Source organism: Maylandia zebra, linkage group LG19 (genome assembly GCF_041146795.1).
Source record: "Maylandia zebra isolate NMK-2024a linkage group LG19, Mzebra_GT3a, whole genome shotgun sequence".
Taxonomy (NCBI): Eukaryota; Metazoa; Chordata; class Actinopteri; order Cichliformes; family Cichlidae; genus Maylandia; species Maylandia zebra.
This window is the reverse complement of record NC_135185.1, coordinates 29,526,021-29,550,165: the sequence shown is the minus strand read 5'-3', so window position 1 is coordinate 29,550,165 and position 24,145 is coordinate 29,526,021. Positions and strand designations below refer to the sequence as shown.

General features: G+C 39.7%; 4 protein-coding genes across 7 annotated transcripts in view; 2 read left to right on the top strand and 2 right to left on the bottom strand.

Annotated features, from left to right (window-relative positions):
* Positions 1-7,236, top strand: part of eml5 (EMAP like 5) — a 51,349-nt gene extending 44,113 nt beyond the window's left edge. For all 3 annotated transcript variants that reach the window (XM_004540667.5, XM_004540666.5, XM_012923172.5), the window contains 12 exons: positions 606-626; positions 857-1,030; positions 1,107-1,315; positions 1,512-1,669; positions 1,901-2,015; positions 2,564-2,752; positions 2,856-3,028; positions 3,716-3,878; positions 3,964-4,067; positions 4,151-4,304; positions 5,731-5,831; positions 5,924-7,236. In XM_004540667.5, coding sequence (XP_004540724.2) covers positions 606-626; positions 857-1,030; positions 1,107-1,315; positions 1,512-1,669; positions 1,901-2,015; positions 2,564-2,752; positions 2,856-3,028; positions 3,716-3,878; positions 3,964-4,067; positions 4,151-4,304; positions 5,731-5,831; positions 5,924-5,960 — 1,598 coding nt within the window. In that variant the 3' untranslated portion in view covers positions 5,961-7,236. The remainder of the gene's footprint in view (positions 1-605; positions 627-856; positions 1,031-1,106; positions 1,316-1,511; positions 1,670-1,900; positions 2,016-2,563; positions 2,753-2,855; positions 3,029-3,715; positions 3,879-3,963; positions 4,068-4,150; positions 4,305-5,730; positions 5,832-5,923) is intronic.
* Positions 7,237-8,602: 1,366 nt separating this feature from the next.
* On the bottom strand, positions 8,603-12,145 carry isca2 (iron-sulfur cluster assembly 2). The gene is made up of 4 exons (XM_004540665.5): positions 11,987-12,145; positions 11,611-11,782; positions 9,406-9,521; positions 8,603-9,298 (listed from the first exon to the last, which is right to left on the bottom strand). The coding sequence occupies exons 1-4, from the start codon at positions 12,046-12,048 to the stop codon at positions 9,124-9,126; spliced, it is 525 nt and encodes a 174-aa protein (XP_004540722.3). The 5' UTR covers positions 12,049-12,145; the 3' UTR covers positions 8,603-9,123.
* Positions 12,146-12,271: 126 nt separating this feature from the next.
* LOC101487303 (NPC intracellular cholesterol transporter 2) lies at positions 12,272-14,884 on the top strand. Its single transcript, XM_004540664.5, has 5 exons — positions 12,272-12,426; positions 12,657-12,760; positions 13,573-13,680; positions 13,785-13,957; positions 14,346-14,884. The coding sequence occupies exons 2-5, from the start codon at positions 12,682-12,684 to the stop codon at positions 14,427-14,429; spliced, it is 444 nt and encodes a 147-aa protein (XP_004540721.3). The 5' UTR covers positions 12,272-12,426; positions 12,657-12,681; the 3' UTR covers positions 14,430-14,884.
* A 2,101-nt stretch (positions 14,885-16,985) lies between these two features.
* Positions 16,986-24,096, bottom strand: gskip (gsk3b interacting protein). 2 transcript variants are annotated; one of them, XM_014410224.3, is made up of 3 exons: positions 23,951-24,096; positions 18,174-18,419; positions 16,986-18,075 (listed from the first exon to the last, which is right to left on the bottom strand). In XM_014410224.3, the coding sequence occupies exons 2-3, from the start codon at positions 18,414-18,416 to the stop codon at positions 17,917-17,919; spliced, it is 402 nt and encodes a 133-aa protein (XP_014265710.1). In that variant the 5' UTR covers positions 18,417-18,419; positions 23,951-24,096; the 3' UTR covers positions 16,986-17,916. The 2 variants fall into 2 exon arrangements, with proteins under 2 accessions (XP_014265710.1, XP_076733489.1); XM_076877374.1 differs by lacking the exon at positions 23,951-24,096 and adding an exon at positions 23,653-23,884.
* Between the last annotated feature and the right edge of the window lie 49 nt (positions 24,097-24,145).

The window sequence follows — 24,145 nt, the reverse complement described above, 5'->3', positions numbered from 1 at the left end:
CTATCTCCGGAAGGACAAGATGTTATTTACTGGCCTGCACAAAGCCCTGACTTGAATCCCACTGAAAATCTGTGGGGTGAACTGGAAACTACTGTTGACGTCAGCGGATAATAAAAGCGAGATAAGCTGATTTCCAGAAGAAGAATGCGCTCCGATTTCAGGAGACATGTGAGACTTGATGAAAACTGCAGCAAACGACCGCAGGCAGCAAAATCCAGCAAAAATGATTCACAAATTGATATTAGCATCAGAGGGGTAATAATTCTGACCCTTGTAGTTTTTAGCTTTTGTAAAAGTAAGTTTGAAAAAGCTGTGTTAAAAACTTAACACTTAGGGAAATGCTTAAAAAAATGACATTTTCAAAGTAAGGCTACTAATTCTGTCCTCATCTGTACCTGTAGGAATTTATTAAAAGTATATTTTTCTCACATTGTAAAAGAGAAGTGACAAAGGAGTTGTGACAGGACAACTGATCTCTTTTTAATTTGCAGATCACTTTTGTTAGCTAGTTTAAAGGCTAATGGTTTTGTTGAAGTTTTGGTTACCACTGCTGCTCAAAAGCCATGTTTTTGTCAATAAAAGTGTTTTTTTATTTTGGTTTACAGGTGATATCGGTGACATGTCAGGTAAGAGTTTAAACATTCAACAACTGTTAAGGATCTGACCACTAAGTATGTGAAGTCACTGCCATCTAGTGGCAATATCTACCTTCAAAAAGCTGCCAAATAAGAATATAAAATTTGTAGAGAGCAGTGTATAAAATAAAACAGAACTTTGAGGAATAGAAAATCATATCTAAAGGCGTAATTAAGAATTAAGAATAACTGTGATAAAATGTCTGTTTGCTTTCCCTTAGCCACGTCTCCATCTATCCATGTGTGGGATGCCATGACCAAGCAGACGCTGTCGGTGCTACGCTGTTTCCACGCGGGTGGAGTTTGTTCTGTTAGTTTCAGTGCCACAGGAAAACTCCTGCTGTCTGTGGGCCTGGATCCCGAACACACTGTCACCATCTGGAAGTGGCAAGAAGGTAGGAAAACAAAAAAGCACTTCCCTGATTTTGCTGCTGGGATTTTCACTGACAGAACAAACACGCTTGCTTTCAGGTGCCAAAGTGGCCAGCCGGATAGGTCACACCCAGAGGATCTTTGTGGCCGAGTTTCGGCCGGACTCAGACACACACTTTGTGTCTGTGGGCATCAAGCACGTGCGTTTCTGGACATTAGCTGGCCGAGCTTTGCTCAGCAAGAAAGGCGTGCTCAGTACCCTGGAGGACGCTCGGATGCAGACCATGCTTTCTGTAGCATTTGGAGCTGTAAGTCAATCCCGTGATGCCTGTTCTGCCTCCAATTTTAACACGCTGTTTGTTTTTACCTCGTGAATCAAGTCTAATAATATTTACAGCTCGACAGATGCCACACTGTATGCTTGAATGTGCTGTGAACTGTTTTTGTGCTGCTTGCTCTGCTCTCTTAGGCCACTAGATTAGTGCAGATTTGTTTTCTTTTCAGAATAACTTGACATTTACAGGTACCATAAGTGGGGATGTGTGTGTGTGGAAGGAACACATTCTAGTAAGAATAGTGGCCAAAGCTCATACGGGCCCCGTGTTCACTATGTACACCACACTGAGGGACGGCCTCATCGTCACCGGAGGCAAAGAAAGACCGTAAGTTCTTCTCTGTTACATTCATATGTTAAATTCCATATTAGTAAGATGTCAGGTGTCAGTTTATTATAGGCATGTATAAACACTGTGCCCAGGCAAAATATAGCTTGAGGAAACACCTTGCAGGAAATAATATTAAACCTAATGTTGAAAAATGCATATTAACAGGATTAAATACATGTATTTATTTAAGATATGAATGAAAGAGATTCCCATGGTTATTTTCCACAGGTCAAAGGAGGGCGGTGCTCTGAAGCTCTGGGATCAGGAGCTGAAACGCTGCAGAGCCTTTCGGTTAGAAACCGGACAAATCATAGACTGTGTTCGCTCTGTATGCCGGGGAAAGGTAGGTCACAAATCACACGGTGCTTGATTTAAAAAAATTGTCCAATTTTTTTAGAGTACGCTAGACCAGTCTACAAATAATGTTTGTGGTTTGCCACTGGGACCTTTAGGCCAGCTCTTAATCTAGTCTATTACAGGGATTTCAGATATGAGTCTGAGATATTCTGGTGCTCATTAGCTGATATGCTTTCAGCTGTTCTCTACAAGCTCAGTATAACTCTCTGCTCTGTGATAGCCAAGAGAATACTTCCCATGCTGCTGATTCAGATGACTTTCTTTTTAAATCATCATCAAGACAATCACAGCTTTCAAGACCAAAAAAATAAAACCCTCCTTAATTATGCCTTCACTTTTCTCAGGACCGAACTTGTTTCATAAATGCTGAAGTTATCGCTGTTTCCGTGGTAATAGTTATCTGATACATCATAACTAAAAAAAAGATGACAACGGTTTTCAGATTTGGAGTCGGCAGGTGAAACTTTACTAAGTGCAGGTGAAAGAATCCCAGGAGCAAAATGCTGACCAGTGTTATCTCTTTTGATGTTCCAGGGTAAAATCCTGGTGGGGACCAGGAATGCAGAGATCATTGAAGTAGGAGAGAAGAATGCAGCGTGCAACATCCTGGTGAACGGACACATGGACGGACCGATATGGGGTTTGGGCACGCATCCTTCTAGAGACGTGTTTCTGTCAGCCGCAGAGGATGGCACTGTTCGTCTGTGGGACATCCCAGAAAAGGTCAGGTCTTACGTTGAACAGAGCAGCCTCAGATTTACATCAGTTTGTCAAGAAGTTAACAGAAACTCTGTGCTGGTTTTTCATCGCTATGTGGGGGGAACAGAAGATGCTGAATAAGGTGAACCTGGGCCACCCGGCGCACACCATCAGCTACAGTCCTGAGGGAGACATGGTGGCCATCGGCATGAAGAATGGAGAATTCATCATCCTGCTGGTCGCCTCACTCAAAATCTGGGGGAAGAAAAGGGACCGGCGTTCACCTATTCAGGATATTAGGTAATGCACACAAAGCACAGTCAAACTTTCCTTCAGTAAAAACTTTCTGGTGTGTCTAAAAGTCTTTTCTTATTTATAAAAGAACATTTTTGTAATGAGGAAGGACGTTAGTGAGGTGGACCGTCTTGCCAGTTTTGTCATTATTTACACCCTTCAGCAGCCACAGCCACAGTCAAGCTCCCGACAAAATGTTTGTGTGGATCTCAAAGGATTAGGGCTGAAGTCAGCGAGTGCCAGCTGGATATGGATTAAGAGTAAGACATTTGTCTGGGACACATTATGATTTGCACTGTCCAGAGCAAGGTTAACTAAAACTAAACCAAAAACTATAATTAGATGTGAAAAAAGACATTTTAGTTAACCAAAAACTGAAACCTTGTGAATTAGAAAACTAAAATCAAATATAAGCCTTAGTTTTAGTATCTGTCAAATATTTTCTTACAACTTGCCTCATGAGTCACTGAAAGACACATTTATTGAGACTGGATGTCTACAATCGCCACACTATGTGAATAGATTCTATTTTTATTTTATTTTTTATATTTATTGACATTTAATATTTTTTTGATGTGATTTGTCACTGTGATATGTTTAATGAACCATCTAAACTGAAGAATACTCCAACTGTACTTGGCGTACTGTTAAACAAATCTGAGGAGAATTGTGATTTCATCTCCTCCTTCGCAGGTTCAGTCCGAATTCTCGCTACCTGGCTGTGGGCTCCAATGAGTGCGCCGTTGACTTCTACGACCTGACGCTCGGCCCGCAGCTGAACCGAATCAACAGCTGCAGGGACATCCCCAGCTTCGTGATGCAGATGGACTTTTCTGCCGACAGCAACTACGTCCAGGTGTGGAGGGCTCATTAACTTGTTGCAGGAGAGAGTGAGACGCTGGCGAGCTGATACTTCTCTAACCTGCCATGTCTTTAAACAGATATCCACGGGTGCTTATAAACGACTCGTGTACGAGGTGCCATCTGGGAAGCAGGTCACAGAACAGTCTTATATTGATAGGATCACCTGGGCCACCTGGACAAGGTGAGGGTCACACTAATAAGAGTAACAGAAGGCATCCTTATTTATTTGGAAACTAAGGAAAATGTCACTGTGTGTGTACCCAGTGTCCTTGGGGACGAGGTCGTAGGGATCTGGTCCCGTAACACTGACAAAGCAGACGTCACCTGTGCCTGCGTGTCCCACTCGGGCCTTAACATCGTCACGGGCGATGATTTTGGGATGGTAAAGCTGTTTGACTTTCTCTGTCCAGAGAAATTTGTAAGTATGATTGCATAATTTTATGATTGCGATTGTGTTTGATGTATTAGGGCAGCACCTGTTTTCTACTACCGGCATTTTTCTGGCAGTTTTAGTAACCCTTTGGACATTTTTAGGTATTTTTTTGGCGGTCTGTGCTGCTCATCTTAATTCCAGTCTGTGTCTCCACCGCCCCCTAGTGCCAATAACAAACAAAAAAATAGTAATACATGCAAACCTTAGGTCTGAGGGGATCAGTGAGATAAATGGTCTGAAAGAAGTGCACAGACTCTACTAATACTTGTCAGAACTTGTCAGAACATTTTTCAACAATAAAAACTTTTTATTTGATGCCACAAATCCATGTAAAAGTGACACTTTGCTAGTAGCCTTCAGAGCTGCCTCAGTTCCTGTGGAGGTCACTTGAGTACAGTGAACTAATTGTAATGTTAAACAAACCAGATATGATATGAGCTCTGTGGCATCGTGTGTTATCCTGCTGGAAGCAGCCATCAGAAGATAAAGACACTGTGGTCATAAAGGGATGGACGTGGTCAGCAGCAATACTGCGGCAGGCTGTGGAGTTTAAAAGATTCCCATTTGGTGCTAAGCAGCCCAAAACGTGCCAAGAAAATATCCCCCACACCATTACAGCAGCAGCAGCCTGAACTGTTGATACAGGCAGGGCAGATCCATGCTTTTATGTTGTCTATACTAAATTCTGACCCTACCATCTGACTGTTGGAGCAGAAATCAGGACTCATCAGACCAGGCAACAGTTTTACAATCTCCCATTGTCCTATTTTGGCGATAGAAGCTACCACCAAGTTTGTTTTTCTGTTGATGTGCTGGTTCAGTGTGAAGGTTCAGTGTGTTTTCAGAGATGCTTTTATGCATGTTAGTGAGTTACTGTTAGCTTTCAATCAGTTTGAAGCAGTCTGGCCATTCTCCTCTCACATCAACAAGACATTTCCACCCAGAGAACTGGATATTTTCTTCTTTTCCGACCATTCTGTAATCCCTAGAGATGGATCTGTGAAAAAATCCCAGAGAACTAGACATATATATATATATACTCCTGTCAACATGTGATTTTATGACATATTTGTAATATGAAGCAGCTGAACAGGTATACCTAATAAAGTGGCCATAGAATTTCTTTTTATAATCATTTGTCAGTTAACTGACAAATTGATCACCTAGAAAAATTAACTTTATATAATTGTAATATATAATATAATTTATTCAAGCCTAATAGACAATTTTGTTTATCAAGTGAGCAGAAATAACAGAAAAATGCAGATTTCGGTAAAACACAATGGCACACCCATTGCTTTGCTATAAGCTTACGCATGTGATCCACGTGTAGATAATATATAAATGTGTTACTGCACTTTAAAAACTATCAGTAGCAGTTTATATAAATACTTTCTGTGTTCTGTTTCAGGCCAAACACAAACGATTCCTGGGCCATTCTGCTCATCTGACAAACGTACGCTTCACAAACGGAGATCGCTTCGTTGTCAGCGCCGGCGGGGACGACAGAAGGTATGACCGAGAATCCAAATTACACCATCGCTTACAAGTGTTTCAGTCTCAGTGTTAAGTGATGCAAGCCTTTTCTTTTATGTCCCTTCCAGCCTCTTTGTGTGGAGGTGTGTCCATGCCCCGCATTGAGGATCACACTGGGATCATCCAACATCAGAAAGTCAGGGGTCAGAAAAAAACAGAAAAGAAAACTAAAGGAGACATTTAAACAACGAGGAGGAGGAGGAGGAGGAGGAGGAGGGACCTGGCAGCTTGTAAATGAGATAAACCGGTGATTCGACTTACTGCCTCAAAACTAGGTGCATGCATATGTGCAAGGCTCATCTTCATCACAGTCCTTGATTGTGAAAACAGGCAGAGGGCATACAGCCCTGCTCTCCTAACATCACATCGTCACTGAGGAAGAAAAGAATAAAACACCTAATATGTGCATATCATTTCAGTGATGCATTATTTCTTTTTTTGAAAAACAAGCTTATCTGTGTACGTGTCCCAAATAGCAGTTTTGCCATGTGGCAGGCCTCTGAAATTGTGTTACTGACAATGCCATTTTTCAAAAAAGGAAACAAACATGTAGCAAACTGAATTAGCCTTAATCTGAGCGTTTAGAAGGGTTTGGATTCTTTTTGTATTGTTTCATTTTATTTATTTATTACCTTTTTTTAATTTATTTTTTTCATCCATTTATTCTGTTTTTAACTGGTAATTCCAAATCCTGTGGCCTTCCTCCTGAATGTAACATCCACTGTTATGTTCTGGATGTCAGCATGCCAAAGCATACTATGCACTGTACACCTGACCTGCTCACTGTGTCGCCCTGGTGGTTCATTTAAGACGTGATAACGTGGTCGTGCTGTTGACTGATTGACCTCAACCCCCACCCAACCTACCCCACCCGCCCTCTGCAGTGTTCCCCTCATGTCATATTAACGTCCGTGTTTGAGGATTCGTTTGTGATTTATTAAAGGGTGTGTGCATGGCTTACGGGAAGACAATCTGTCTGAACCAAATTCCTCAGAAAACAAAAAGAACAGCTGTAAATTGAGATCTCGTTGCACTCGTTGCAGTTCCAGTGGTCACTTTTTAGTGTGCTGCTACGATATGTTGTTGTTGCATTTTCATGATTATGAGCGGTGTGATGTTTTTTCAACAGTGCGTTGATGTTTCGTGAAATAAGATATTGCTTAAATGGAATGTTTATCAGAGAATATTAAAAAAAGTGCAAAAGATTTCCTCCTTGCATTAAGACTAACTACTAAAAAAAAGTTGCTGCATATTTTGATTTACATTTCATCAGTGTATATACCATTTGTAGATATTCTTTTTGTATATTTTTGTGAGATGTTTCTTAAATTCCACTTTATTAAAAAATAATTAAAATAAAACACAACCATGATCTTTGAAACTTGGACTCATCCGTGTTTATTGAGACTGATGATGCTTGAGAATTGCTCAAATATTCCCTAATGCACTTATTTTTAGAAAAATTATATTGCTACAGTTGTTTTGCAGTTGGGTGAATTCTGACAAACCCATCCCTGGTTCAGGTTTTCCTTTCCAAGATGAAGTATCCTAGATCACCTCCCAAGTGCCGGTGATCCAGCTCCACGTGTTGCCATCAAAAAAATTAGTGACAGCAAAAAATTTGAACCACAATGTTCATCGATTTAAGAAGGGCGACCACAAGAAGCTCGGCTTGCAGATTCTGCCCCATGATCTCCTCCCCAGGTACACGTTTGCTCAGATTTATTCGGGACCACAGCTTTTGCCACATTATGAGTTATAAAGTTTAGTTTTGTTGCACAGTAGGTTGTTTTACAGTAGCCAAAGCAAGAACTGGCTCCACACCAGCATCATGTAGGAACTTAAAATGTGCTTGGCACTTTGTGAGAACCAGGTTTGAGAATTAGTGCGTCTTGTTGAATTTGCACTGTGAAACTCTACTGAACTTTCTTGGTCTCAAACCTGTCCATGTGAAGGTTGGTTCCCAAAAGACAAATAGGAAAAACTGACTGCACTGACACCATGGCAGTAAAAAAAAGTTAGATTAGCAGGAAGCTTAAAGATTCCTTTATTTGTGTTGTGATTGTACTATATACAAGGGTATCTCTCAGTTGTCCTTCATTCTACTGCCTGTGACCTGGAAATCAATTTAGCTTACCATGTTAAATGAGATCTCAGTTCATAATATGGGACTGCAGAAGAGGAGACAGAAGGAGACTTTAACCTCCTAGGACCTGGCATCCACATATGTGGACATCACATTTTGGGACGTCTAGACCAAAATACTTAATTATTTTCTACAAGGGCCTGATAGCCACTTACGAGGACATTATACTGCCACAGTTCTATCAAAATTTGAAACAAATGTCCTCATATGTGGATCTCATTTTTCTCAAAAACAAAAATTAGGTTGAAAAAAATAATCTGGTAATTCTTTGTTTCTACATTCTTTAGGTCCCAATCAACCCAAATAGCAAAGAAAAATTCAAAATGCATGCCATGAAAGAGTTCGGGTCTTAGGAGGTTAAAGGAGGATAACCAGGTGAATCCTAACTGGAATATACAAATTGACAAAAGAAAGAAGAAAGGGGGCCATCGTCTTTGTACTTAAGCCTACCATGGTTGATACCTACGAGCGGCCCAACATAACAGATTTCCTGGGATCACTGAAACACTTGAAACACCTCCGCTAAGCAAAGGAGGCTTTTCATGGAGCTGTTGTGTTTCACGAGATTGCGAAAGTAACAAATTAAAAACAACAGAACAGGTGAAAATCTTAAATGTGCTTAATTTATTACATATAAAACAAATATACTTTAGAACTTTATATTTATCGCCTATTTACATATTTTACAAGAACTGAATACTCACATACTTCATGTCAACCTTTTTTAAAGTACTGCTAAATACTGACTGTCAGTGAGCATCATCGTCTCCTATCTTGTACACAATTTGAAATAGAATACTGTTTACATCTGTTGTTCATTCAGTTCAAGTCATTTTCACAGCAAAAAAGACTAATTTTAATCTACTAGTTTTCATGTCGAGCTGTTAAAAGTGAAATGAATTATGAGCGGGTCCAATGTGATAAAATGATCTGACTTCTCAGTTTATTAGGTACAGTTATATATATATTAGTTATATATTATTATTATATTAGTTATCTTATGCACTCAAATGAGAAATATCTCTTCATATTTTATCGTTTTGCACATGTGCACCCAATAAACTGTGAAATCAGAGTGCTGCATATTACTGCTGCAGGTGTCGGGGAATGAGTTAGGCAGGATCATAGTTTAACAGAAAAGGAACTGCCACAGGAGCAGCCGTGATCAGCTTGTGGGTTCTTGAGCACTTGGAAGGCGGAGCGAATAAGCTCCTGACTGAAGTCCACCGTGGATCCTTTCACAAATTCCAGGCTCTCCTGGTCCACAATAACGCCAACTCCTCCTTTCTCAAACACTCTGAAATCACAGCAGTGGCACAGCTGATAAAAAGCCCATAAGGAAACAACAACAAGGAACATGTATCACTAGATGCAATAAGGAAATCTTGATTCGGGGTTGTTTACCTGTCGTCCTCGTTCTTCTTTCTGTCAACCGAAAACTTGTACTGAAACCCGGAGCAGCCTCCTCCCTCCACATATATTCTCAGGTACTCGCCCTTTTCCGTGATCTCCCCTAGTCTCTGTATTAAATAAGCATATTAGATATAACACATGAGGTACACATACTCATTTATCAAAACAGAGAGTGAATGATAACCAATTTTAGCCAGCTGGGGTCTTCCTGTGTGGAGCATTTTCCCACTAAACAATTTGGAAATAGAATATTTAGCAGAAAGATCAAAATGATAAAAACACTGATATCTATTTCTGAATTAAAAGGCATCATAAGGAATGTGGTGAAAAAGATGTGGTTGTCTTTCCTGAGCTGCTGCCACTGCTTTTTGTTCTGGGTATTTGTGTATTTTACATTACATTTGCTGTTGCTGCATTTCTGATATGTTAGGTGTTTGTATGGCTGTTAGCTCATAAAAAGGATTAGATCTAAAAGCACATGGGAGTTCCTGGTAGAATAAAAGTAAGTTTGAAGGAAGGAAAACATTTTTTTTAATTAAGCCTCTCAACGTGTAAAAAGTGTCTGCAGTTTTCTGATGCTGGTGTTTGAAAGTTTGAGATCAACTGTATCTCGTTGTCCATGAGCTAATTATTGTATACAGTATATTAGTGTGTAGCTCTGTGTTCAAACATATGTTCTCTGATTGGTACAGACCTGGGCCCGTATCCCTAAAGAATCTTTGTGCAAAAAGTGGCTCCTAGCGGCCAAATTCTAAGAAAATTCTCAGAGTCATGACGTTTTCTTAGAATTTCCCCTAAAAGTGACACGACAATCCCAGTTAATATAAAAGCTATTCCTCAAGATTCCTAGCGCTTAAAAGGGCTCCTAAGGCGAGATCTGCTAAGAGCAGGGAAGAGGACTTTTAGTGGCTTAGGAGTTCCCCTAAGCAGCTGCACAAAATGGCCAACAGAAGAGGCAGGAGAGATGTCCTGCAAACACTGGATGACAGGGAATTATTGAGATGCTACAGATTGGATCGTGCAGGAATCATGTTTGTGGTGGATCTCCTTAGAGATGCAATTACTTCACCAACTCGACGCCACAACGCTATTACACCGGAGACGAAAGTAATCACAACCCCGAGGTATTTGGCAACCGGGAAAATGCAACAATGCAGCAGTGATGACTTGGGTCTGCAATCACAGACATTGCTAAAAGCTGAGCCGTGTTACCCTCGTTAAGACCACACTGGACTTGTAACGTTGTGATTTCTACTTCATTAAGGACAGCCTCTTGAGATAGGCCATCTTGTTTTCAATGGGGTCCATATGGGAGTGAAAGTACAAAATATGCCAGCTAGGATATTTATATGAGCAAATAAGACACGAATCATTATTTGAACAGGGTGTAATGAGTTTAAGTTTTCACATATTTTAGATTCTAATGGCTATAACCCCTACAGCTTACTATTCATTTTCCAGATATTTTCTTGAATGTGAAATATTATTTACAATTACAGTCAGCATAAGATTAGAGTATATAATATGTTTATTGATTTGAGGGTACATCCTTTGCTCATTATCACCAAAAGCTCATTTCCATCAAACTTGTAGGATCAACCAATCACGGCTTTTGAAATGATGACTCATACCTAGCAACGGGGTCAACCACACCTCCTCACTAAGATAGGATTTTCCATCCATTCCTTGCTCAGAGTTCACTGAAAATGTTCTGGAATCACTTCTAAGCTAAAACTCCTGGCAAGGAATTTTTAGGTTAAGTTAGGAGCTCTCTGAGAGGATTCTCAGAATCTTTAGGGATACGGGCCCTGGAGTTTTTCAGGGTGGACCTACAACCTTAGCATACTTTGAAAACTCAAGTTTAAATGCATTTTGATCTGAATAACTTTTCACCTTGATGAACTCTATTGGTAAACTTCAGAATCAGAATCAATCAGAATCAGAATACTTTATTAATCCCGAAGGAAACTTGATTTCTTGATGATTTTTTTTTTAAAATTGTGTGTGTTTTAGTATTTACAAAAATTAAACACTAGAAAAACTGACAGTGTCATGGCGTCCCCAAACAACAGGGTTAAATAAGCTCAGTCTAATTGGTCTCTAAAGGAGTCAAACTCTTAGCCTGAATTATGGTGACTTGGTGTTTCAGCTTTTGAGGTTTTAGCAGAAAACAGCAGTTTAAGAGTGTGTCCTAACCTTCACGCATGACTCAGTGAGGTGTACTTCAGATGAACCTGACACCCCTGGCTTCTCCTGGGTGGAGGCGCTGCTGTAGCACCGAAGCCCGGCTACATACAGCGACTGGGAGTTGTGAGGAAGACGGTGTAATTGCTCAGTCACGTTGAGGATGTTTGGGAGAGTGGATGCCCTGCAAAACAACAGATCACACTTGCAGCGTTGCTAACAAGCCTTCTAGCTCGTTAGCATAACGTTACTTATTGGTAGCATTGAAGGCTAACCTGCTAGCTAGCTAGCAGTAGCTACATTTTTTACACAATCAGGACTTTATTAGTTATTACTTTTTTAGAGAGACGTTTAATATGTCCTGCAATTTGTGAGAAATTAACTTTACCTAGCGAGAGTCAATAATCTTGACTTCGACGCAGATATCATTGCTCCTCTCACGAAGGACATCTTCCATAACAGATGTTGCTAAACCCCGCCCCTACATCGACGTATATTATCGTGCCCATGTTAGCCATTTGATTCGTTGTACTAGCTGCCAATCATGACTCATTGGGTATTCGATACCTTAGTCGTGGCTTGCAGGCATATCTCTTCTCAGCTCTTTGCCCTTGTAGGTGGAGCTTAGAGAGAATTTGTGCGTTTCACGTCTGATGTTTTGATCCTCCAATTACAAGGCAGAAGGCGGGGTATTAAGAAGGGGTTAGGTTCCTGACAGGCTCACCGTCGGGTGGAGGACACGCCAGGAACCTTTTAAATACGCGCCGCCTCTCGTAGCTGACAGTGCAGGAAGAAAGGTGGTAGCTCTTACGACGTCGTCAGCTAAAGGTATAATTTATAGAGTTTATATCGTGGTTTTCAACAAAAATTATACGTTTTATTTTGCAATTTTACTAATTTTCCATCAAGTTTAAGTAAATGTCGTTGTTATTAAGCTTTGTACTCAGTGCTGTACTAGGGACGTCCGCGGGACGAGCAAACAAGTCATCTGACTCAAACACTGACTGCGGGGACTGAGTTTGTTTTCCTGTGGAGTAAAGATTTTTTTTGTTCCTTAGGCTCACACACAGCAAAGGGGAAAACATGGACGCCCGGACCAGTTTCATTGTGTTGTGCTTGATTGGATTCAGCTGCGCGGAAACGGTGAAATTTTTAGATTGTGGTAAGTTACGAGTCACGCTGATGGTGATGATTCACTTCTCCATTTAAATGCTAACTAAGAGACTAATTTTAACCCGTGTGATCCGTCGAAACTGTTGAATGTGCGATTAATACACTTGTTTGTTATTAAACTTATTGAATCTCTTTAATCGGTTTCATAGACTAGTTTTCTGTCACTTATAGTCTTGGATATTTTAATTATTTTTGATTTTCGTCCTTCAGTTCAGATTCCAGGATGGGTCTCCATGATTCAGCTTAAGTCATGTGTTTTTGTAATATGAGTGGTATTTGTCAGGAACAAGACTCAAGCCATTCAAAACTGGTATTGGAGTGAAAGTAGATGACTCATAGATGTCTCTAACATGTACCAGTGCTTCCTCATGCTGCTGTATCAAGAAAACAGGAAAGCTGACTGACAGAATTGTGCACTTTGTTTTTTAAGTTCACTATATGCTTTCAAGTTATTCAACCTGTCCTCCTCCACCACGCTTAAACAGAGGTAGCACCGTTCACGCCTAGATCTACATGCGCGCACACACACCTACATGTCCATAATATAAACAGCCACACAAGCTCTTCTTATATATTTTGAACAACATTTACCACACAATAGTGAGGCTTTGGTGATCTAACCAGATGCCACCCTGAATATGACCTAGACCTGTATTTGTCTTGCAAAAGCATGAATCTGGTGGTTTAGTTGCACTTTGCGATGAGTTCACTTCAATTTTAAACTTTTTTTTTTAAGGCAGAACTGTAAGCATGCACACTATGAAATCCCTCCAATCCTGTTTTGTTTTTGTCTCTCTTCAGGCTCTGTTTCTGGGAAAGTGGTGACGGTTGAAATCACCCCTTGTCCCAGTCAGCCCTGCAAGCTAAAAAGAGGAGACTCCTACACAGTCAATGTGACATTCACCTCTGGTGAGTGAGCCCCATCTTTTAGAAATGTTTCTCCCAACGTCCAGAATATAAATGCATTTCTTTTACAACTAAAGCTTTAATCACATTGTCATGTTTGCTTCAAGCTGTGCCGAGCCAGGAGAGCACTGCAGTGGTTCACGGCGTCATCGCTGGCGTTCCTATCCCCTTCGCTATTCCGATTGTAGACGGCTGCAAATCTGGAATTGAGTGTCCCATCCAGAATGGGCAGACTTATCACTATGTGGCTACATTACCTGTAAAGGACGAGTATCCAGCTGTAAGTAGTTCATGCCACCCTGGCAACAGTCGTTTGCTCCTCGATACTGGTCATTATCAGTTTCTTTCCTGTCTGCAGGCTGTTGTAATGTGACAAATCTGCATTTAAAGGTCTCTTATGGTTTTATTCTATGGAGATTTAAACAGTAATTGACTCCTTCAGGTCATGGCAAACTGTTAGCTGGGAAAATGTGTGCAAGCATGACTATAGTCTCTAATATTCCATCATGATGATTTTGTTAATGTGTACGACTAGTTTTGCTTTAAGTTTTCAGCCTGTATCAGTAATTCTGGACTCTGCTCTTGTACCCTTTATTTCTCTTTTCATTGACATCGAACATGCACTCTGTTCACTGGCTACTTTTTTCTTCTTTTTTTTTCCCCTCCAGCTCAAGCTGGTTGTGGAGTGGGAGCTACGAGATGACAACACGAAGGATCTCTTCTGCATCAAGTTTCCAGTTGAGCTTGTGTAGCAAACAAGTAAATGCCTCTGAAAGGGAACTAGTTTTGACAAGTGTTCTACTAACATTGAAAGATCTTGTTTTATATCGGTCAAACTGATTTTTAAGTGTTCACTAGTTTGCAAGACTTTATTGCACATCTAAAATTCTGCTGAAATTAGAGGCTTTTGTTTTTTCTCCCCACGGTCTTCCTAATAATCAAATTACGAGTTGTGGATGTGTGATTGACCCTGAACTACATTCCACTGCTGTGGAACTGTCTTGTCTTACTGGCTGCTGTGTAGTCAGAAGGTACATGCTGTACTGATCTTTACTATGAATTTTGTAATATTTCTTGTTGACCGTGTGCAGCAAGATTTAAGGAAGGGAATTGTTAAAGAAAATTCTAATGGAGCTCTAAATGTGTGCCCAAATGGCATTTTTGTTACATGAATGTGTGTTTTCAATAAAACTAACTTTGTCAAACACCTAAGGCCTGTATTTTAATATTCAGGGTATCCTTCCATCATCTGGGTTCACTTACCCGAGCACTGTCACAAAAGCCCAGGATTTACCATAAGTGACTGTAGAAAGCTTGGTTCATATGAAAGGCTTGACACCGGCAGCATCTGACCAATAAAGACTAAAATGTCAAATGCATAACAGCTGATTCTTTAAAAAAAAAAAAAAAAAAAAAGGAACATGAAACTTTACTATACGGGAACTGAGGTTAAACATAAAAGCAAGAAAACGGTAGTATGAGTGTGTAAGAGGAAGAGCTTTGTAGAGTGTTATAGTTGGATGTTCAAGAATTGATTCATATTTCATTAAATTGTTTGACTTTTTTTTTTTTTTATATAAAAATGCTCTGAGTTAAAGAGTAAATATAAAAGTGGGCTCAGTCTAAGTACAAATAAGGCAGGTTTTATAATATACTGGGACTTTATAGAATTTGTTTTTTGCAGCTAACAGAGGGGGGGGGACAAAAAAACAACAGCAAGGGATAATCACAAACGCTGACATGACACACTACTGAAAAACTTTCAGCCCTCATAATCTGCACGCAGGCCTGAGGAGGAATCTTCAAGGAATGGTGATGCTGTTTTCTGGTGTCATTAGGTGATTTCATACCTGCTGATCTCTATTCTGAGAAACTACCCTGCTCTGCAGAATAAGTTGCCATGGCAAAACAAGAAGTGAGCCAGACTTCTGGATAAGAGAAAAACCTGTTTTGTAGTTCAGGCATCTGGTTACCCGTCGGGGAACTTCCATAACAACTTGTATAATAAAGTTATATAGTCAGACTGGTACGAGGCAATTGCTTTTATTTCCTTTTATTTCTTTTGGCTCAACCTTTTTTGGTGTCATCAGGTCTAATCAGGCAGCTCGGAAAACACGTTCTTCAAATGAGGAATGAAACTACACTAATAAAAAACCAATAAGGGAAAGCTCAATCATCACAGTTTAATGCAGTTAAACTTCCGAGATATCAGTCTGTGCAGTAAGGAAGTGTAAACTGTTGTGACTCCATTTCACCTGCCTTGGTACAAATGAAAGTGACAAAAGGTGCACTGCCGAGGCAACAAGACCACCTTCAAGAAGGGAGCCAGCCAGTGGCAGCCACAGGTCATCGCTCTCTCCTGATTCCTCTTGACAAATTTTCTAGTTTTGCTTCCCCCCCCCCCCCCCCCCATGTCCTTGTCATTGCTGATAACATTAGACCATATCTGCAGCCCTCGCAGGTTACACGTCAAGTTAAGCTTCTCCTGGTTTACCAGGGATTCAAGTACTTCTGATTTGGGCCTTTTTCAGAGGAGCTACAGTATCCAGAGTCATACACAGTGAAGTTGTAATACTATTAACAAGATAATCAATGTCTGTGGGAGGAGGGCTTCTTGTCTGTCCTTGTATGCTGCGTGCACATGCTTAAGGCTCTACGCCCCTGGGTTGCTTTGTGTTGTTTTACTGTTCTGTTTTTGAAAGAGCAAATTAAACCATCTTTTTGAGTGGTTGGATGTTTTTAATTGGATCTATAAAAAAAATTACTGCCTGGATAAAGGTTTTTATGCTGGCTTTAAAACTGAAAACCATGACAAGGCAGAGATGTGCGAAGTTTCCCACTAGCTCCTTGGGAATTACCTTGTTGGTGCAAAAACCCTCACTCATGTCTGGCAAAGCAAATTATGTGTTTTTCTGACAGGCTGTAAGTAACAAAGTCCATAAAGATACAATTTAAATTTGGTTCTTTGCCAATGTCTGCTGGGGTAGTTAGTTGCCTTTTTATGGTTGAATGACTCATGTGTAAAAGAATAAATAATTGTAAATAATCCCTCTGAAAATGGTCAAGTAAAAGGACCAGATTAAAAATGAGGGGAAAAAGCAGCCAATGTAAAGAAAAACTTGCCTGGAGCCTTGAGAACTATTGTACAAGACCACTTTAAAAAAAGGAAGAAAGTCTGTCTCCTTGGAAGCACAGTATAAAGAAGAAAGGGGTGACTCAAGAGTTTTGCACAGTTCTATTGTAAAATAAATGTAAAAATAGAAAAAACTAAATCTGTAAACTGCTGGTCATGAGACAAACTCAAAAACTGCATACTTCAGAAATTTTATTGGTCTGAACAAAGGCCAGAAGCAAGGAATGACAGTATGAATGCACAGATGTAAAGAGTCTGTAGAAGTTTAACCAGGTCACATGCAGAGAAAACCAGCGTTTTAAAGCAGCTCTGGAAATCCTCGCTGAGCGTTAACACAGGCTGTGCAGTTTGATAAAAAGACCAAAAGGTTTGAACAGCGAAATATCTTCAAGCCTTTCACTTTTACAGCTAAGTCTGAAATGCAATGAATTGTGCAGTATGCAAGAAAACCCCCCAAAGCAGAATAATAAAACACAACTTGATGAGTTAGTAGATACTCAAATTACAATGTAGTTAGAGCTGTTAAAATAAGTGCTGTCCCTGACCTAGTTAGATATATATATATATGGAAAATGAGATTAAGGCAGTATATGCTTGGAACAAAAACAGTTTCAGCACTTTCACAGCTGAATAAAAGCTAGTTGAGCATATCTGAGCATCAGGTCACAGGTTTAGTGCAAGCAGGGCACGGGGGGTAAACAGGACCAGTATTAACGTAGCTCGCTGCTTCTCTCTCTTGACATTTCAAAGGACCACAAACTTTGCAGAATTCTTAAACAATGTGTGGCGTTACAAATTTTTTGAAAACACAAAAGCTGCAGTCTTTCCACAGTAAAGTCAACAACACTATCGCCACAGAGCCCTATACAGCCAGCCCATATCAGCCACTAAACCTAAGGAAATAACATGAAGTAATTCAATGGCATGAAACTTAGAACAAAAGCAGTCGTAGTTGGGTATCCCTTATTGTATGGGAGCTAAGCAGTTGGATATCACATAACCGGATAAAGTATATGAACAAACTTAGTGTTGGCTCATACTCAAACATTGCCGTCATCATCAACCCCCGTGTCACGTGTACAATGTATGCAGCATCTTGGTCCTTTTCATTGTCCGTTTTGCTTCAGCCTCTCCAGCCGCTGGAGCAAAGCATTCCCAAAGGCTTCTCTGTAACCCGGACTGAGCGTGTCTAGGAGCGAGTAAACAGTCTCGTGATACTGAGTCGTCAAATTCTCGTTCACTTGATCGAATGCGTAGCCCACCACCTGTTTGAAAGAAATCAGTGATTTACTGTAAAACCTCTGCACGGTTTGAAGTCTTAAAAGTGAACGCATGTGGGTAACGTGTCACTGCATCGTCTCACCCTCAGCCCAGCCTCAGTGAGCTCCAGACAGTAACGGTTTCCCTCTCTTGTTTCCACATTTATGTAGGCCACGTCGGACGCGCTGTTGAGACTTTGTGACACGTGCATTTCAGACACAGCAAAGAGGACGTCGTTGACCACTGCTTCAGCCTCTAGTCTCATGTCCTTGACGTCACCGAGCTCAACAGACTCTTCATCAAAAGCAGAGACCATGGACTCCTCAGCCTGGCAGTCTACCTCCATCCCCTATAACACGTTAAAACAACAGCATTGGTTGATTCAAGTGTGATGGGCATAAAAATTGAAAAATGGTGGTTTTTAGAGGTTACATTCAAGATTTTTGAGAAGATTAATTAGTTTCAGACTATGCTAACAAAAAGAAATAAAAAAAGACATTGAATAAAATCAGAATTCTAGAATTAATCATTTGATATCATTGTGAATTGAATATCTTAAGGGCCTTTACTAACCTAAACTGCTAACCAAGATTTTGACCCGTGAGGATCTCTTTTGCATTTCAAAATACCAGATTAGTTTAATTTAAAAAAAAGAAAAAAACTAAACAATCATAATGAACAAAGGAAAAAAAGGCTTTAAAAAAGGAAACGGGATGCTAATTTATAAACAAAAATTCCAGTCACATAAATGGGATGAAATATGCAGTGAAGCATAAACTCAAACTCACGGAGAGAAGTCAAAACGTCCAAAGTATCCGAAATATCTTCTGAAGTAAATGAGGTACACAAACTGGGACTGACTGGTCACCTCCAAAATTAGATACATAGTTCACCAAAAATGTTGTAAAAGGGACAAAGTTTGCATTGCTCAGGTGAATTCCAGCAGGTTTTGAAGGATTAGCTAGTAAACGTCTGTTATGATTATTTTTGACAGCAGCAATTAAACGCATCATGATTATAAAGTTAAAACTAGATCTGCCAACATACCATATGGGGAATCTATCTGATAAAAAAATAACCTTGAGATCCTAGAAAGATTTATTTATCTAATGATAGAGCCATATTTCTATGATATTTAAACAATGAAGCCAGTATGTGCCAAATCTGTGTTTAGCTGTTAGCATGCAACCTTCATTTCACGTATCTGTCTCTGTGCTTTGGCCCCCAGTTTTTGTGTCTTTATCTGATTATTAAAAACAGTCTGTCATTGGTGGAATCTGTACAAGCTGCTTAGGTGTTAATAAAAAATTAAGTTCTAAAGAAAAACAACCTCTTTAATACAGGATATAACTAAACCAAAGCCAAGTCTGATCATGAGCTGGTGGATGTTAAAAGGTTAAGAGATGCCTAGTCTTAAAATTCAGTTTGGTTGGTTTTAGACTTTAAGACTTTTTTAGGAAACACAAAGCTGACCATCCACCCATTTTCTTCTACTTATCCAACTCAGGGTCACAATGGGACTGGGGCATGTCCCTGCATAGGGTGAGAGGCAGGTTACACCCTGGACAGGTCACCAGGGCTACAGACAAAAACACATCTGTGTGTGTCACATCTGATCTTCCTGTGACAGTGTATCTCACCATGTCTAAAGCAGAAGTGAAACATGAGGATCTGACGTGTTTGTTTAATGCAAAGTAGACTATTTTGAATACTTAGCATCCTGTAGGAGCTGACTGTGTGACTAAAGGTTAAACCTGTATTTTTTGGAGCAACCACTGGACAATTTTAAATGTTTGCTTCACTTCCAGAGTTCAATACAGCTCCTCTGAGAAGGAAAACATTGCACCAGACACGTATCTGAAGGGGATTTCTCAATCTGTTGTCAGCTGAGGGAACTTTAAAACACTCCCTCGACACAAGAATGGTTGTGTTGCTCCCGGCAACACAAAACAGCAAATTTTGATTGATGGTGGTGTCAGTGTTTCCCAGTGCTCAACTGGACAGATTTACAAACTTTTACAGGCTTTTATTTTAATTTTCAAATTTGACTGAAAGCTGAAACCGTACCATACGAATCAGTAAAAACTACTCAACGTATCACGTGTTCGACTTGCTCTGTGGCAACAGGTATTTGTTGCGCAAGTTCGGTTTTGTCACACCACGTTTACGTCAAGCTGCATAACATTAGGAGCTTTTTTTCCTGCATATCTTGCCGTCTCGTGGTTCCTAACTGGTTTTTCATCATTCACACGGGTGGCTTGATGCCTGTATGGAAAGCAGCCTTGACCTAATCCATACCTTCGATGTTAAAAACACAGAGAATGATTTTTATGGGATGAGAAAGTAGAATAATGGACATTAAATACCATTCTTGAACCAGGAAGAGTACAGTTTTTTAGTTTTCTGCTAACCAAAGTGTTTTAAGACTAGGTTTTTGGCAAAATATCTTATAAACCTTAGATTATAAGGTTTATCCACCAAACCACTGAGGTAGTAAAAATGCTAGTGATCAAAAATTATTGGAATAAATTCTAATTGTGTACAAACAAATTAGTGTATAGTCCTATTTGCTTATAAAAAAAATGTCAACAGATGTCTACAGCCACTCCTCATTTTTCAACAGTTTGCCAGAAAAATGGGAAGGTGGAGTGATTAATTGAAACATGTGCAAAGACACATGGAAATGCAGTATATAAGGTGAAAACAAGTTTGAAAGTCAATATTTTTTTGTAATTTCTTTAAGTAGTAGAACAGGCTTCTTAAAGGGCATTTAAAGCTTTTCTCTCTATGTTGGCTGCCTTTTGTTCTACTCTCTGTCAAGATGATCCCAAAATGCTTCAATTATGTTGAGCTCCTCTCTGGGGAGGCCAATCCTTCACTGACAGTCTTGTAATCGTATGTTTTTCTATTCAGGTACGCTTTTACTTCATTGGCAGTGTGTTTGGGATCACTGCCATGCTAAAAAAAATGAATCTGTTAAAAAGCTAGTAGACCAAAATCTGCAAGTACTTTTCTGTGTTCATAATTTCATGTATTTTGACAAGATCCACAACACCACTGGCTGAAATGCACCCCCCAAACCATGACAGAGCCTCCACAGTGTTTCACAGATGGCTGTAGATACTCACTGCTGTCCTTCTCTGATTTAAACTATCATACCTCATAGGGCTGAACGATATATCGCATTTGCGATAATATCGCGACATGATCAAGTGCAATTTTCTAACCGCAAAGGCTGCGATTATACTCTGGACATGTCCAAATTCATGGGCTGCATCCTCCTGAGGCCGCATTTGTAGACCGATTACGTCACAGCGACGTGCCGAAGGCTGTCCAAATTACTACCATATCCCAGAATTCATAGCGCGGCCCAGCCAAACTCCAGTTTCCAGCAATGGCGGCCGCTACTAAGTTTTAAAATTACTCATACTAATCTTTCTGGGTCACAAAATAAACTTTTAACATATTTTCAGGCGAGAAAGTAGTTGTGTAAACATCAAATATCTGCTCGGTTTATCAAGATATCCCATATTTGCAAAAGTGCTTCGACGTTTTCAGAGGCGTCTGCTACCCACCAGCTCGACAGCTAGCCGGGAGCTCGAGGGTTACTGATGCGGCCGAGAACGGCACAACTCCCGGCACATCATTTTCAGATCACCGCGGAGTTTCGCTGCTCGGGTTAAACGTAATATACAAGTCACTTAGACAACCTAAAAATGTTATTGTTGGGCTTTTTTCAGTGTTTTGTTTGTTCGTGAGTAAATCGGTTTGGCTGAGATTAAAGTTATTAGATTAGATAAAATAAAACTTTATTAATCCCCCGGGTGGGTTCCTCCTTGGTTTTCACACAGCTGACTAAACGTCAAACAGAAAACTTATTAAACAGAAGTATGAGACAGTCGAGAATTTACACCAGTGTCTGGTTATATTTTAGATAGCAAGAAGCAGACGGCCGAGTTTAATAAACTCCACCGAGACAGCGGTGACGCTAATCAGAACTAGACCGTCCAATTTCACGCCTTTAAATTTTAAAGGCGTGTTTGTGTGTGTGTTTATACAATTGCTATTATGTTTGCACTTTATGTGTAATGTTACTGACTGCAGAGATCAGTAAGATGTGTGTATTTTTTATTTATTAGTTTTATTTATTTAATATTATTTTGTAATTGAATGACTGTCTAGTAGTTCACAGATGTCGAAAAACTGAGTGTGGTAAAGCCACTGATTTTTTTTATATATATTTCTGCAATCTGCACATTGTACTGACTTTCATTTTAATGTTTACACCAGGGTTCCTTGTCAGCACTTTATGCTCAGATGTTTGTAAGCTAAAAATAAACTATTGTGTATGTTCAAATATACTGTTGTGATTGAAGAAGTTAAATAAAAATGTCAGTCATCAATTCATGCATCACCTCATGTCATCATAACAGAGGTCTGTCTTCCAGGAAAGAACAGTTTAAAATTAATGTAATATAGTATTGGCCATACTATATGATGTATTGCTTGTCTTTGTTTAATAATACAGAAGACAAAGACCTTAAAAAATAATCGCATATCGCATCGCAATCGCAATATTGGGGCAAAAAATCGCAATTAGATTATTTTCCATAATCGTTCAGCCCTAATACCTCAGCAGTTTTCCCTGTTTGCCTTCCTTAAGAATGGCCTCTCGACAGCCACACTTCCACTGAGATAATTTCTGATGACTATGTGTTTTCCTGACAGACTGCTAGCAGCAAAGAGCCTCAAGATACAATTTAAAATTGGTTCTTTGCCAAGTCATTTGTTATGTGCAGCCAGTTATGTCTGCTCTTTAGTTAGTTCATACCTTGAATTATGTGCATTTTTATGGTTGAATGATTTCAGAGTCAGTGTGAAATGGTTTAGTAAAGAAAGAAAGAAAGAAAGGAAGAGCAGCCAAGTGTCAAAAGAAAAATCTGCCTGCAGACTGAAGATTTTTTGTTCAAGACCACTTTAAAAAAGGAAGAAGGTCTGTCTCCTTGGAATCAAAATATGAGAAAATGAGGGTGACACACGACTTTTGCACACTACTGTAATATAATAAATGTAAAAATAGCATAACATAGAAATGATCAAATACAAGGAACTTAGAAATTTAAGTGGTGGTCATGAGACATACTCGAAAACTGCTTACTTCAGAAATTGTATTGGTCGGAACAAAGGCCAGCAGCAAGGAATGATAGTATGCATGCACCACAAAGACTTTTAGAAAGCCTGGAAAACTGTTGCTCAAGAAAACTTTAGAGAAACACAGAAAACTCTGAATAAAAAGAATCTGAATGAAAATCTACATACTGCCAACGGAGACATGCCAAACTGTGTTTCATTGTTATTGTAACAGTTACAATAAAGATCTATTCTATTCTTTTGCATTAAAAATAATTCACTGTTTAAAGCGAAAGCACCAACATAAAAGCAAAAAAATAAAACAAAACGTGCACCATCAGCATCTTGTCCTGTTATATAGCCATTATAAAGCGTTCCACAGTGTGTGGTATCTGATTGTAGTAATAAAAGCAATGTAACAGCGACATCTCGAGGACTGTGAGTAACCTTACCTTATTGCTAGCTGTGCCCTGTCCACAAACAAACATCATAGTCAGTGGTAATGAATAAGTGTGCGAATTTAAAGCAGCTATTATAAATAAAGTCCGATCAGCTGTGGCTAATTTAAACAGCTAACAGTTGCTACATTTTGGGGGAAACTCGTAACTGAACCACTGCCCGCCATACCATACTTCTGCCACTTTCTTTAAAATTATACAGCGAGTTCTAGCTTAGACCCTAACTGATGGGTTTACTCAGATCACGAAAAAAAAAAATCATTTCTAACTAAAGTGCGTTTATTTTTCTCACCTCCTCGCAAGCGGTGTTCTTCCGGCTTGTGGAAGCTTCCAGCTCTCCGTGGGCAGGACAGTCCAATCAGCGCCACCTCACGTTAAGCTGCTATCTTTTGTTAGTCTAATTTATTCACAGCCGGATAAAAGCACATAAACCGACGCTATCTTTCTTTTTTCAGCGTATTATATTTATGTTAAAGTATATTAAACC

Coding starts and splice junctions, on each gene's coding strand:
- isca2 (XM_004540665.5), bottom strand. CDS start 12,048: ATGTCCTTCGTGAGAGGAGCAATGATATCTGCGTCGAAGTCAAGATTA. Junction 9,522..11,610: donor TCACTGAGTCATGCGTGAAG/GTTAGGACACAC, acceptor TATTTAATACAG/AGACTAGGGGAGATCACGGA. Junction 9,299..9,405: donor AAGAAGAACGAGGACGACAG/GTAAACAACCCC, acceptor CTGTGATTTCAG/AGTGTTTGAGAAAGGAGGAG.
- LOC101487303 (XM_004540664.5), top strand. CDS start 12,682: ATGGACGCCCGGACCAGTTTCATTGTGTTGTGCTTGATTGGATTCAGC. Junction 12,761..13,572: donor GGTGAAATTTTTAGATTGTG/GTAAGTTACGAG, acceptor GTCTCTCTTCAG/GCTCTGTTTCTGGGAAAGTG. Junction 13,681..13,784: donor CAATGTGACATTCACCTCTG/GTGAGTGAGCCC, acceptor GTTTGCTTCAAG/CTGTGCCGAGCCAGGAGAGC.
- gskip (XM_076877374.1), bottom strand. CDS start 23,691: ATGATGTTTGTTTGTGGACAGGGCACAGCTAGCAATAAG. Junction 18,420..23,652: donor AGGGCACAGCTAGCAATAAG/GTAAGGTTACTC, acceptor AACGTGTTATAG/GGGATGGAGGTAGACTGCCA. Junction 18,076..18,173: donor TCACTGAGGCTGGGCTGAGG/GTGAGACGATGC, acceptor TCTTTCAAACAG/GTGGTGGGCTACGCATTCGA.